Genomic DNA, 14,278 nt, shown 5'->3' with positions numbered 1-14,278 from the left:
AAAAGCAGCAGTGCAGGTCTGCACTTTTTATGGTTTGATTTTTAGATCTCTTAATTTTTAATTTTCTCTTAATTTTCTAAAAGGGTAACTACTATCAGGAGTACAAATCTACTGTCGTAAGGCTTTGCATACCTTTGTTTGCAGCAGCAAAACATAATTTGACAGGGCGTGAGGTTCAAATTAGCTGGAATTAATAGAGATTGCACATTTCTGAAGCCTTAAAAGTATTTTTACAAACAGATTTATTTACAATAATAACAATGGAAATAATCAGTACACTGCAGCTACTTTCAATGGGTGGCCTTTTGTTCAATCCAGGCACACTTTATAAGCATATTAATAGGCACATGTGTAATTAAGAGCTTACATTGTAAACTTTAGACACAAAATTATGGCAACCATGATGAGCACTTACTGTAATGAGTTATTAATACTTAATATAGCATAATACATGAACAGTATTTTATGCAAAAAAGAAAAATCTCAAACTAATAGGCTGATGCAAATGTTTTCGAATTCAATGCCATTCACAAAGGGTCATTGTGACAGACACCAATTGACCTACCAGCATGTTTTTAGACTGTGGGAGGAAACTGGAGCTTTCATGCAAACATGGTGAGCACAGGCAAACTCCACACAGACAGTGCCCTGATTAGATCAAAACCCCAGTGCTGTGAGGTGGCAATTTAAACACTGTGCCACCATGCACCTCACTATACTCCATTCTACTTCATATGAAGTGACAACATGATTTAGTAGCATTACTATTAAATTTGTGCAAATGTAACAATATTTGTACAAATTCCAAACATTTATTAACTAAACTCACTCATCTCTATTATAGAACGTATAAAGAATGAAAGGTTGTCTGTTTATAATCCTAGTGAAACCCCAATGGCAAACTGTTACTGATAACTAAAAAGGGATCGGTAGCATATTCCACATATTACGTGATACTTGTGAATTATCTTTATATGCATCTTGGTCCTAGTCGGATGTTCACATACAAGTGTGAGCCTGTTTTTTTATGTTAAAGATTAAATGATCGAGCGGCAGCCATTTTAGTGAGCAATTGAATAAATGTGTGATGTAAGGTTCAGATCACAGTAATCCAGATTACCTAAAAATCATTCAGTGAACATGTACTGGAAGTCTCAATACTATTTGCTTGGACAAGATATAGTACAATGATTCCTGTAGACCAACCTTCATGCTACCATTGGCATACATAATTTTTATTCATTGAACTATTATCACAAATGAGATTTCCCCAAATTCTAGAGGTATTGTGATACAAACTCTAGTGGAATCTCTAGTTTACTGCATATGGAAGCATACATGTATTTTTGATCCATTCCCATTAAGTATGGCTAAGAATGCAAGTTACCTAATAAAAAATGGGCAACTTTACGAATCAGCCTCTATGTACAGAGAGATTTAAAGTTCTGGATCCTTAATAGAGTTTATTAACACTTGTGTATATGAGCCCTATGTCTGCAATATTTGCTCAATATTTGGGCCAGTTATGTAGGTTTTCAACTCAGACTTTAATTTAGAAAACATATTTTTCTTGTATTACAATGTAGTGAAGATCCAAAATTGTTTGACCATGCCTATATCAATTACTGTACAATGTGGCAGTACACAAAATCCAGCAAACACATGCTGATGTGAACTGAATTTTAATATCATCATCAACATCATCAACATTTATTTATATAGCGCCAGCAAATTTCGTAGCGCTTTACAATTGGGAACAAACATTAAAAAGACAATACTGGGTAATACATACAGACAGAGAGGTAAGAGAACCCTGCTCGCAAGCTTACAATCTATTCGACAATGGGAGTTAGAAACACAAGGGCATGTGCTACATCATATTGCACAATGGACCACCTAGAACGCAAAGGTAAAAGTATTTAGTGGGCTGTGTGTGTTGCAATGTTGGTCAGAGGGTTGTTGTCTTGCGTTAGCTGTGTAGAGGATGGTAATAGTGTAATCTAGGGAAATTAGGAAGGGGGTTGAGGAATATCATAAGCTTGTCTGAAGAGGTGGGTTTTCAGTGAACGCTTGAAGGTTTGAAGACTAGAGGAAAGTCTTACTGTGCATGGGAGGGAATTCCACAAAGTGGGTGCAGCCCGGAAAAATCCTGTAACCGAGAATGGAAGGATGTGATGAGAGTGGAAGAGAGACGTAGATCTTGTGCAGAATGGAGGTGTCGAGTAGGGAGATATTTTGAGACAAGTGAGGAGATGTATGTCGGTGCAATTTTGTTGATGGCCTTATATGTTAGTAGAAGAATTTTATATTGGATTCGTTGAAATACAGGCAGCCAATATAGAGACTGACAGAGTGGCTCAGCAGAGGAATAACGGTTTGCAAGGAAAATCAATCTAGCTGCTGCGTGTGATCACTTTTTTCACAGTAAACATCCTAAATTTGTCAGCCTTACATGTTTAGCCAGTCTAGAAGATGATAACATTTTCTAACATTACATCTCAGCTTCTCACCATTAGTTGTCACATCAAAACCCTCCAAAGCAGGTGTAACATGTGGGTATAAAAGGGTTTCACAAAACAAATCCACCTGATCTATCTACAAAAGACTTCACAAATCTATCTCACACTCATTTTGAAAAACAAGAATACCGCCACCACTAAGGTTTGGTTTCGTGAACCGAAAATGTCATTTAATAGGAGAACAGTTAGTCACAATGCTTATGGTAAAACAGTTATCAAGATTGACATACAAAATATTAAATTGCAAAACAGTTTTGTAAAATAAAATTGAAATAAAACACATGAAATATAGAATTGGGCTCAAATGTTTTCTGTCACAATCCATGGCTTAGGTAAAGGTTACAAGATTTGGACAAAGTCCAAAAAGAAATGTTAATTAGCAGAAACTGACAACTTCATTACCAAATCCCCCTCCTCTATGACCTCACTAAAGCAGATGTACTTGTATGCTAATCCATTTTATGGAGAATTTAAAAAAAATATCTATATTATTTTTATTTATTTTTACAAAAATACAATATATATGATAATAATTCCAGCATACCCAGTATAAAGTTCTGTACATATACATTTAAACCCAATTTGGTTATATGCATTCCTAGAGAGAGATATCATTTCCAGCAGATTTCATATATACGGAATGTGCCTATTATTGACACAGGCTATTCTGTTAGTTTCAGGTGATACCCAACATGTGGTCAGTCAGAATTCCCTTTATCCATATAGTTCTATCTTTGTTTGACCTACATGGTTCTTAGAGGCCCAAGGAATTTTAGCTTCTTTTGAATTCTTGCCGGAGTATTTTAAAAATGGTTGATTGCACCTCTATCACTACCAGGAAAGCAATTAATGAAAGTTGAAAGAAAGCATGACTCATAAGCATCTCTGTTTCCTCCAAATAATACATTAACCTGTTTTTTTTTTGTTTTTTTTTATAGGGAACATAGTGTTTTTGTAGAAATCATTTTGATTAACTTAAATTCTGATTTTGGGCTATATAATGAGATTAGTGCTTAATTTTGCCTTTTTGCTCTGAAATTTAGCTTACCCCATCTTCAATATTATATCAAAATCCATAATGAATTTAAAAAGTTTATTAACCCCTTCAATGCTAAGGACAAGAGGGACTCGTCCTAAGCTTTTACCTGTAAAGTACTAAGGATGAGTCCCACTCATTCTCGGCATAATGGGGTTCAAGTAAGTAAAAATTATACTTACCCACCCTCCACTGTATTTTCTGTTGGTGGGGAAATATGATACTAACTGGCACAGGGATAAGGGATGGGGAGTCTAATGCCCAGATCTCCCCCGTCCTGGCTCCAATAAATTATGAGGACTCCTAATTTTAAAGAGGATAGTGCCCTCATTCAAAATCATGTATCCTCCTTAGAAAATTATTTTATGGTTGTCACCAAACAGTAACACCCTATATTACAGAAATTGACAAGAGAAGAAGGGGTTATCATGGCTTCAATAAACTCAGAGCTGCCCTCACTTGATGTGGTAGGTTGTCTATGGTTAAAAATGGAATGATTTGTCGGTCTACCTATATTATTCCTACACAATTAAATGCATTTCAATCAAACTAGCAAAAAAAAATGCGTGATCATTTTCAATTGCAAATTTTATTATTAAAACCTATGTGTAGTATCCTGAATTTTACTGTTGGATTGATGCCTAAGCAAGAACCGCAAAGTATTTATTTGTGGTGTTTAGAAAAAAAACACAGTTCACTCTTTTGCAATTACAATAAAACACACACTTTTTTTTCCAATTTTGAGTAGATTTTCTTTGAAGTGTCAGGAGGTATAAGCAAATTAGTGGTATTTGCTAAAAATTCAAAGTCTTCTGAAAAAGCAATGTATGATTTGTGTGGGTAGTGCATACACAAATTACTGATTAATGTTGGGATATGACCAACTATGATCAAAATAAGCTTAGCACAAGGGTGTGAAAAGCATGAACAGTAAAGGGTTTAAAAAACCATTTCTCCATATATCACCGTAACACAGTAATATATTTAACTGTTGTCTAATATTATTATTCTACAATTTGTGATGCTAGACCTTATTAGTAGTCAGCTACACTTCTGATATCACAAGCAACGGTGCCAGTAGATCCAGTGTCATTTAGCGTTTGAATGATAACATTGAAAAACAGATACAGAAAGTAGAAAAGTTTGCCCAATCTCACAAACAAATCTTTCATGATCAAAATGTTCTTGATATTAGATTTGGCTGACTCAGACATTTCTGTATTACATACATTTAACTTTATGATTCTGAAAAACAGATACAGATACAGAAAGTAGAAAAGTTTGCCCAATCTCACAAACAAATCTTTCATGATCAAAATGTTCTTGATATTAGATTTGGCTGACTCAGACATTTCTGTATTACATACATTTAACTTTATGATTCTGTGTTGCTACTCATTAAAATTAATATTAATATAACAAATTAAATTTATAATTTAGCACATGCAAGGTATTGAAGAGCTTTTTTAATAATAACTGGAGTTACTGCATGACAATGGTACATAGTCTCTGTTTTATTTCTCAGTGCTAGCAATTAGCTCATTACCAAGACAAAGGCAGGAGGTCACACAAGGTACACAATGCATTACCAGTGCATACTGTGAAAATGAATTTGACTCTATTATTAAGTAGTACGCCAGTTAAAAAAAGCTTAAATCACATTGCAATTTAACACTTTCTGACACTATTAAACTTTCCTTACTTAGCTGCCGTGCCTATTATTTATGTTCTTCAGTGGCACAATGCAGCCAGTCACTGAAATTAACTTTTCTGCAGACTAGACTTCTGTGTATACATTTTTGGGTGCTGTGTTTTAATTTTGCCTGTAACTTTTTTCTTTACTTTAATTGATTTATTTTCCTTATTCTTCTTATAATGGAACCCACATATTTTATGTAACAACTGTTGCCAATTGCATGACTTTTTCATTAATAGTACATCAGGGCTATTCCTGGGCAGCTCCAGGGGTGCTGAAGTGCTTCTCTGTCATTGTTTGTTGGAGAAATTGCATTTCCTGGTAGAACCAATGCTAACCACTGTGCTCTCATATCAGTTATGTGGTTGGATTATTCAGATAAGCCTTATCAATGTACTTTACCAATTACAATTATTATAGTATAAATACAAAATAATAAAAAAAAAATACAAATCAAATCAACTGAAAAAATGCAATAACATATAAATCAATATACACGTAATGCATGTCCATGGATATATGTGAAGTGGTTAACCACCTTGATCGAAGTTCAAATCGTATGTCCACAATTAGTCACAAATCTGCCATGCTATCAACTTAAGCAAGCCCATAAAAAGTCTCCACACGCAAATACATTTTTATCCCACGTAAAACAGATGTCACTTCCCCACATAAGATTACATTCACTAAAAAAAAATTAAATTTGAAAAGGAATAAATCTAACTGTTTTTTGGGTTCTGCTGTTAATAGTCATACAGCAAAAGCACACTGTTCTTCTCCACTAAATATATGACTTTTTTCAGAATGATATCTAAGTCTATATACTAGTACGGTACTTTATATATATATATATATATATATATATTTATATATATATATATATATATATATATATATATATATATATATATATATATATATATATATATATGCATTGATAATAACCAGTAGCCATTATTCCATCTAAACTCTGTGACATATTGAATTTAAAAAAAAATTGATTAGCAAACTATTCTAGCTGACTGAACTTCCTTACAATAATCACAACTATTCTATTGTTTTCTATGTCCCTCTTTCATCCTGAACGTTATTTTAGAGCAGAGCACTGCAGCTAACATCCTCCCTTCATGCTGCCTGCTCTAAAATGGCACATGAGAAAATGAGGGAGGGCTATGCATACATAGAAGATATAAAGTCTCGCAAGTTTTACATCAATATTTTCCTGGAAATTACGTTTTGCCTTTTTTTGAGATCCGAAATTGGTGTGTGAAATCGAGTCAGGACTGTGAACTGTTTCTACTTCAACATAACATTATATTTTATAATAATATATAACATCAAGAGTGAACAATAGCAATATATGGCACTGAGAGTTATTATAGCATTTGTTGTGTTTTAAGTACAGCATTCAATTTGTAGTAATATTTTTCTTCTTTTTTACAAAATGCTTTTATCTTCAGTCATATCCTTCACAACACTTTGTGAATTATTTATCATATCAAGTGTGAAATTTTAATTTTTAGCATATTGCAAAGATTTTTAATCTGAATAACCTGATTTCTAAAGTCAGAATACTGATGTTTAAAGTTAGAATTATGTATGTAATTTTAGTGTTGGAATTCTGGTATTGTTTGCTTTGCATTTTTATTTTTCTCATATGTCTATAGACAGTAATGGGGAAGAGCCATGAGACATCTTTAAAAATATTACATGATTGTGAAAGTAAAAATCAAAATTATAAGGTAAAAGTAAATTTTGAGTTTTTAATCTAAAATGATGTGTATTATATTTTTAGTTGTTTCAGGGCTTCTGTATAGCAGAGATGTATCAATTAGCACTGTGTTTGTGTTAAAACAATTATTGCATTAAGGGGGGTATTCAATTGTTGCTCCGGACCGCAAAAAAACGAGCGCGTTAAAACTATTACCGTTTATACGGTAAACTTGCGCGTAAAAAACGTTAATACGGTAGTTTACTCGCTGAATTTCATCTCGCAGCTTAGGGAGCTCGGCCGGAGCAACAATTGAGTATCCCCCTAAGTGGTCCATTTCTTCAAACTGATACAAAGGGGTATATTTACTAAACTGCGGGTTTGAAAAAGTGGAGATGTTGCCTAAAGCAACCAATTGGATTCTAGCTTTCATTTATTTAGCACATACAACAAAATGACAGCTATAATCTGATTGGTTGCTATAGGCAACATCTTCACTTTTTCAAACACGCAGTTTAGTAAATCTAGCCCAAAGTGTTAGATCTCTAACACTCAATAACTTGCTGCTGCAGTCAATTTTAAAATGAATAACAGGAAGTACTGGATCAAATCACAAGTTAGCGATTAGCTGTCAAAGTTCTGATTGACATTTTTTATTTAAATTTCACTGGTGTTTTGGGGAATATCATTCACTATTCACTTTAATGGAGCAATATAGGAATATCTGTAATTAAAAAATATACAGGGCCTGAGCCCCTGAAAATTTTTTTATTAAAGTGTAAATAATTTGATGGGATTACAGAATAATTAATAGCGTTGCTTATTTTTGTATTAGATTATTTTTTTAAAAATGTAATTATCTTTCCTCCTATTGCAAAAACAGCTGTAGTTTAGCATAGTGTAACAACAAGTTATTTTCTGGCAAAACAAACTGCTTATATGAAACTGCTAACTGTGCTGTACATTTGTTCAATTTTTCATCCATGAAGGTAACAAAGTACTGAATGTTATAACAAACCATAGCGAAGCATTTGCAAAGATCACACATGGATAGATTTGCATAGAACATAAATTTAAAATATCAGAGAAAACAGTGGTAAAGGCATGTATTATTGCCAGCCACGTAGTAAGCCGGTGAGTTCACAGAATGGTGCTGAAATTCAGGTTAAAGTGACCCAATACATGTCACATTACGTACTAAATCAGAAGAATTGTTCAAAATGCGTTACATTTAACCCTTAGTAGCATGTGTTTAAGATAATGGGTTTTATTCCTATACAGGGTAGTTGCTGGGCGCTCCGGTGCCACCCTGTCCCCGGTTAGCTCATGCCCCGGGAAGCCCCCAAAATCCACAAGTCAGAGCAGTCTTGGATATCTCCATAAAACAGGCGCATCTCAACAACACAAGAGAGAAAATCAAAAATAAGTTCAAAGCTGCATTCACACTACACAGTAAATCACCCTTATTATTTCTATATTTACCCAGATAATTACATATTCCACATCCTATAGCTTATACATTGGCACTTATGAAAAATATTGCTGCTTAGCAAACATGGACTGCATTATGCATAAAGGGAGTGGTGCTTATGTCTTTGGTTGTGCTTGTTAATATAGGTGTTCAATGACATGTTTAATAAATATGTAGGTTATCAGGTATAGAATTGCTACATCGTTAGCATATCCTATAAACTGCAAAACATCAATTGCAAGGAAAGATAATCTTTGTTATTATAGATTTAAACATTTGTTAACAGTCGTTTCATATCAACAGTTAATCTTGCTGCTCACCAAAGCATTCCAAATTCAACCCAATCGCCTATGTAGGACTAAGTGGTCACTGTCAGCCAACAGGATCTGCGTCTACCCTATAGTACGGCTTCTGGAGCCCTTCATAAACTTCAGTAACTTCTTTATGTCAAGCAATATGGCAAAATCAATGAACTAAGTCAAAATATGAATTGGGCTTTCTCAACTGGCATGCACAGCATAGTTTAATAAAATAACGCATAACCTGTTATTACATGTATTAAAACCATCACAAGTACAGTGTAAGCTTCTGATATTTTATTTTACAAATAATCTTGCGCTTTTGGACTGATAGTTGGCCTGAAGTTTAATCATTTATCTTTTTCATTTAAACCAATGAGGTTTAACATTAATTTTTCAGGCTCACTTTTCCAGAAGCACTCATATTTACACTCATGCAAATTTCTCAAATTTAATTTCACAAATTAATTTAACATCACTATCCAGGGGCGGATCTAGAGAATATTTGTACCCGGGGCGATGTAGGGGGAAGCGATTTAGGCCCCGCCCCCTTTTTTCCATCTGAGGCTGTCGGTGGCTGCACACTATGGGCAGGTCAGTTCAGCAGTGACAGGCAGGGACAGTGTGCTCCCCGGATGCTCTGATTGTGTTTAAAACACAATCAGAGCAGCCGGGCAGCACACTGTCCCTGCCTGTCACTGCAAACGGACCTGCACATAGTGTGCAACCGCCGGCAGCAAGCCCCTGCTAGGGGGCGATTGCCCCGATCACCCCCCCCCTGGATCCGCCACTGTCACTATCTGGCCAAAATTGTCCAAATTATGCAGACACACAGATTAATTTGCTTATCTGTAATCACACGATAGAACACAGTATCATAAACAAACTGTAATTTCTATAATATAATATAGTTTCAGCTTTCACATTGCATGTTGATTGCTATGCTTTGAAAACAAGTGAAGTTAAAATTGCCAGGGTATAACTAAATGGTGTTGATTGTTTCCTGAGGTCTGATATGGTGGCAGAGCTGATGAATTTAATATGAGACATATTCAGATAATGAATTACAATCCACAAACACAAAACGCGCTGTAGAAGAGAAAAGTTAAAGCATATTAAAAAAAACACATTAGTTGACATACATCATTTTTAGAAATGCTGCAGTAATATGTTCTTTTTTTTAGTGGTATGGAAAATATTGGAAACAAGCTTCAACTAATATATTGTATAATATCGGAAAAATACTGGTGAGAAGAATATACTATACTGTACATGAAATGTATTATGTACTACTGAAAAAAAAAAATGATGTATTGTTTTACTCAGCCCAAAGACAATAAAACATTTTTTTAACAATACTTATGATTTTAATTATTTTATTATACACAAAATTGGAAGTTTAGTGTGAGCAACAATAAATGTGTACAAAGATTATTTAACCTAAACCTCAAAAAGCTAAAATATTAATTCATATATGTATTATTTGCTGTAGTTTTCATTGTAAGAAATTGTTACAAAAAGACAAAATATCTTACCTCTCAGCAGCTTCTGTTGTGCATTGATATTAAGTGCAACACTCAGGGTCCACAGCAAGAGAATCACCACTCTTGCCATGCTAGTTGCTGGCTCTCACTTCTGATTGTAATGGATTGCAGCTTCTGCATATTATAGGTGGCGAATTTGACAGCTGCAGTCACACACTATTGTTAGCAAGTACTTGGAAAAGGTGTGTTCAAATGCAGGAGGCCAGATAGTTTTTTCCAGCTGACCAGGAGGGCAATTTACAATTGTCTTCTCAGTGTTTAAATTGTTTGTGTTTGAAAGCAATGTGTGGGAATAGATTTCTACTGAATGAGTCTTTGTATGAGCCCACAGTATTTGCAAGATCTAATTGTATTAAAAAAATCTATTAAACAACGTTTTCCTTGGAAATTATTCATTTTACTATGTGGCCCAGTGTTGGGAATCTTCATCATTTTTATATTTTAACAAGTATAAACTTTAAGTAGCATAAGTTCCCTGTTCTACCAGATATCATGGAGGACATATCATCACAAATGCCATTATTGTCCCTTTAAAATTTATTCACTTAGTCACTAATATTTATTTCTCTTTTGTGATTGTATTTAGCTGTCCTCTTAATTATGTAGCGAGTCACTGAAACTGTAATACAGTCCTTATCAGTGGAGGGCTGGCAAATTTTAGCCTGGGGGGCAAGACTTAACTCAGCAGCCTATAAGGAACATTTTAGGGGAAAAAATGCAGGTCACCCAGCCCAAGGAATCCCACTATGGAACCAGTCCAAGGGGAAGATGCTCCCCTGCCACCCAGCCCAGTCTGCCCCTAGTCCTTATTATCTAAAGTGTCACAGAGTTCGGTGCAATATAGGAAAGAGGAGCACTGTAATTATGTAACAACATATGCTGATAGCAATTAGAAGACCAACCAAGAGGGTCTATGCTGATTGTGCTATACTTTGGGCTTAATAAAGAACACTCTGCTGCAAGGTTGGGTGAGTCAGATGTAAAGATGTATCCAGACTCAGAAATTCTATTTGCTCCAATCAGAAGCTGTGAATATCCATTTGCCAGTTTTTAAATTTCAAAGGGTTTTGTGGACAAGGTGGTGCCCCTTCAGCAAAGTAAGAAACGCCCTTAAAATGTTCTACACTGCTCCTTTATTAAGAAGTTAAGAATCCAAAATCAGGACTTGTCAAAGGCATTGGATCATTCTTGACAAAGGTGCTATGGTTCCAGTTACTGTAAAGCTAAGATGTCTCTGTCAGTGTGTAGCTCTGCATCTAATGTAAACACTTGGTTGAGCTGTTCTGCTGCAGCATACAAGGACCTTCTAGACCAGTGGTCAAAGTGGAAATTTAGAAGTGGCGGTATGAAAAATATAATGGGAATGTAAGTGAATGGAGTTTAATAGCTTAACAATTAAGGCAGTAGGAGAAGGGGCAGTATGGCATACCACAGCATATACCCCCACTTCGACCACCAATCTGGACACTATACATGATTGTTATATTGTCTACCAATTTAATCCAGCCAAGTCTGACAAATGCATCCAGATTACTATATTTATTTATATAGTTTTTGTTTTTATACAGTACTAACATATTACACAGAGCTTTACATATAATATTTAAACATTGACACTATTCCATACCACAGTGGAACTTACAATCTATATTTCCTATCACATAGATACACACATACACTTTGGATAATTTTGTCAGAAGTCGATTAGCCTACTAGGTATGGCTTTAGAGTATAGTCAGGAACCTGAACAACCAGAGGAAAACCACTTAAACAGGGAGAATATATAAACTTCACACAGATAGGGTCTGGTGGCAATTGAATCCATGACCCCAGTGCTGTGAGACAACAATGCTTACCAACGTGCCATCATATCTGTTATGTTTGCCAATAAAGGTTATTTTTGGGCTGGTATTCATCGTATTACATTTCTCCTACCAGAATATCTAGTACTTACAGTGCATATATGTTTTCCGTCTTACTGGATTAACTTCGGTGTAAGTTTGATTTTATCTATTTATCTATTTTTTTATTTTATATATATATTGTTGTTCCTAAGTATTTATAATAAAATGTATATTTTAATCGACATAAGTGTGCTTATGATTACTTCACAACATTCTGCGCTTCACATTTTGTTGTGGTTCTCTATTTTAAAGGAACTATGAGGCTTTGATTCCTTGATTATGATGTATTGAGATACATAATGAAGAGACATCCATCACACAAAGTATGAAATTTGGAAAATGTATCATCTCGGTGGAGACTTTCAGGTATGAAGGTAATTTTCACACTAGCTTTTGTAACAATTAACCAACACAATTTTAAAGGCGGTTACAGAATCGTTAATTGGCCTGTCCAGAGGATTTAGTACAATATTTACAGCGCTAAAATTTCAGACTATGTGATAACATGCAATATATACAGGTTGTGATCACTAAATCAAGAGATAATGTCTCTTTTGATGTAGAAAAAATTATAGATAAAGTCCTATCAAGAGTTCAGTGGTGCATATGGATAAAATGATGTCGGTAACAACCACAGACGAATCGTAGTATATGTTGATTAGGGCACTTACAAAAAGTCCTCATGTGCATTCACAATATCCAGAAAAAAATCTCTGGGCTTCCTTTACCAATCAAGACTCATGTCTCTGAAGAGTCAGGGTCCTGTACATGGATTATTGCCCTCCTCCCGTTTGCAATATTGATCTCTGTCCCCGGAGTGTATGCTTCCCCAGGAATGGCTCTATACTAGGGGTGTGCACCGGCCACTTTTCGGGTTTTGGGTTCTGATTAGCTTGAGGTTTTGGGTTCTGATTGGTTTTGCCAAAACACCCCACTAAAGGTTTTGGTTCTGATTTTGGGTTTTGGGTTCTGATTTTTTTTTAAAAAAAGGCATAAAAACTGCTAAAATCCATGTTTTTGGTTTTTTTTCACTCCTACACTATTATTAACCTCAATAACATTAATTTCCACTAATTTACAGTCTTTTCTGAACACATCACACCTCACAATATTGTTTTTAGTCCAAAAGGTTGCACCGAGGTAGCTGGATGTCTAAGCTAAGCGACACAAGTGGGCGGCACAAACACGTGGCCCATCTAGGAGTGGCATTGCAGTGGCAGACAGGATGGCAGTTTGAAAAACTAGGCCCCAAAGAGCACATAATGCCAAAAAAGAGGTGCAAGATGGAATTGTTCTTGGGCCCTCCCACCCACCCTGATGTTGTTGAAATAGGACATGCGCACTTTAACAAACCAATCATTTCAGCGACAGGGCCTACAAAACTGTGGTTGAAATGATTGGTTTGTTTGCACCCCGACAAAACGAGCTTGCAAAGAAAAAAAAGAGGTGCAAGATGGAATTGTCCTTGGGCCCTCCCACCCACCCTTATGTTGTTGAAATAGGACATGCACACTTTAACAAACCAATCATTTCAGCGACAGGGTCTACTAAACTACTGTGGCTGAAATGATTGGTTTGTTTGGGCCCCCACACAAAAAAAGCTATTCATCTCTCCCTGTACAAACTAAACAGGCTCTACTGAGGCAAGATGTCGTCCTCATCCTCATCCTCTGATTCCTCGCCCCCCCTCAGTGTGTACTTCCTCATCCTCACACATTATCAATTCGTCCCCGCTGGACTCCACAATCACAGGTCCCTCTGTAGTCTCTGGAGGCCAGTGCTGGTCTTGATTGAAGAATTGATAATTCATTTTTATGAACATCATCTTCTCAACGTTTTGCGGAAAAAAACCTCCTTCGCCGCTCACTGACCAGGTTCCCCGCTGCACTAAAAACTCTTTCGGAGTACACACTGGAGGGGGTACAACTCATGTAAATTAGAGCCAGTTTGTACAGGGGCTTCCAAACTGCCTTTTTTTCCTGCCAGTAAGAATAAGGACTATCTGACATGTCTACTTGAATGGTGTCAGCAAAGTAATCCTCCACCATTTTTTCAATGGTGACAGCATCCAATGCAGCGACAGTAGACATGTCTGCAA

At 35.6% G+C, this 14,278-nt stretch overlaps 1 protein-coding gene across 1 annotated transcript in view; it reads right to left on the bottom strand.

The window, feature by feature from the left end:
- LOC142104091 (mucin-5B-like) overlaps window positions 1–10,346 on the bottom strand; it is a 126,168-nt gene extending 115,822 nt beyond the window's left edge. Inside the window, exon 1 of the mRNA XM_075188568.1 lies at window positions 10,268–10,346. Coding sequence (XP_075044669.1) covers window positions 10,268–10,346 — 79 coding nt within the window. The remainder of the gene's footprint in view (window positions 1–10,267) is intronic.
- Window positions 10,347–14,278: the final 3,932 nt, after the last annotated feature.

Source organism: Mixophyes fleayi, chromosome 10 (assembly GCF_038048845.1).
Source record: "Mixophyes fleayi isolate aMixFle1 chromosome 10, aMixFle1.hap1, whole genome shotgun sequence".
Lineage (NCBI taxonomy): Eukaryota > Metazoa > Chordata > Amphibia > Anura > Limnodynastidae > Mixophyes > Mixophyes fleayi.
The sequence above is the reverse complement of the archived record's forward strand: the minus strand, read 5'-3'. Positions and strand labels throughout refer to the sequence as shown.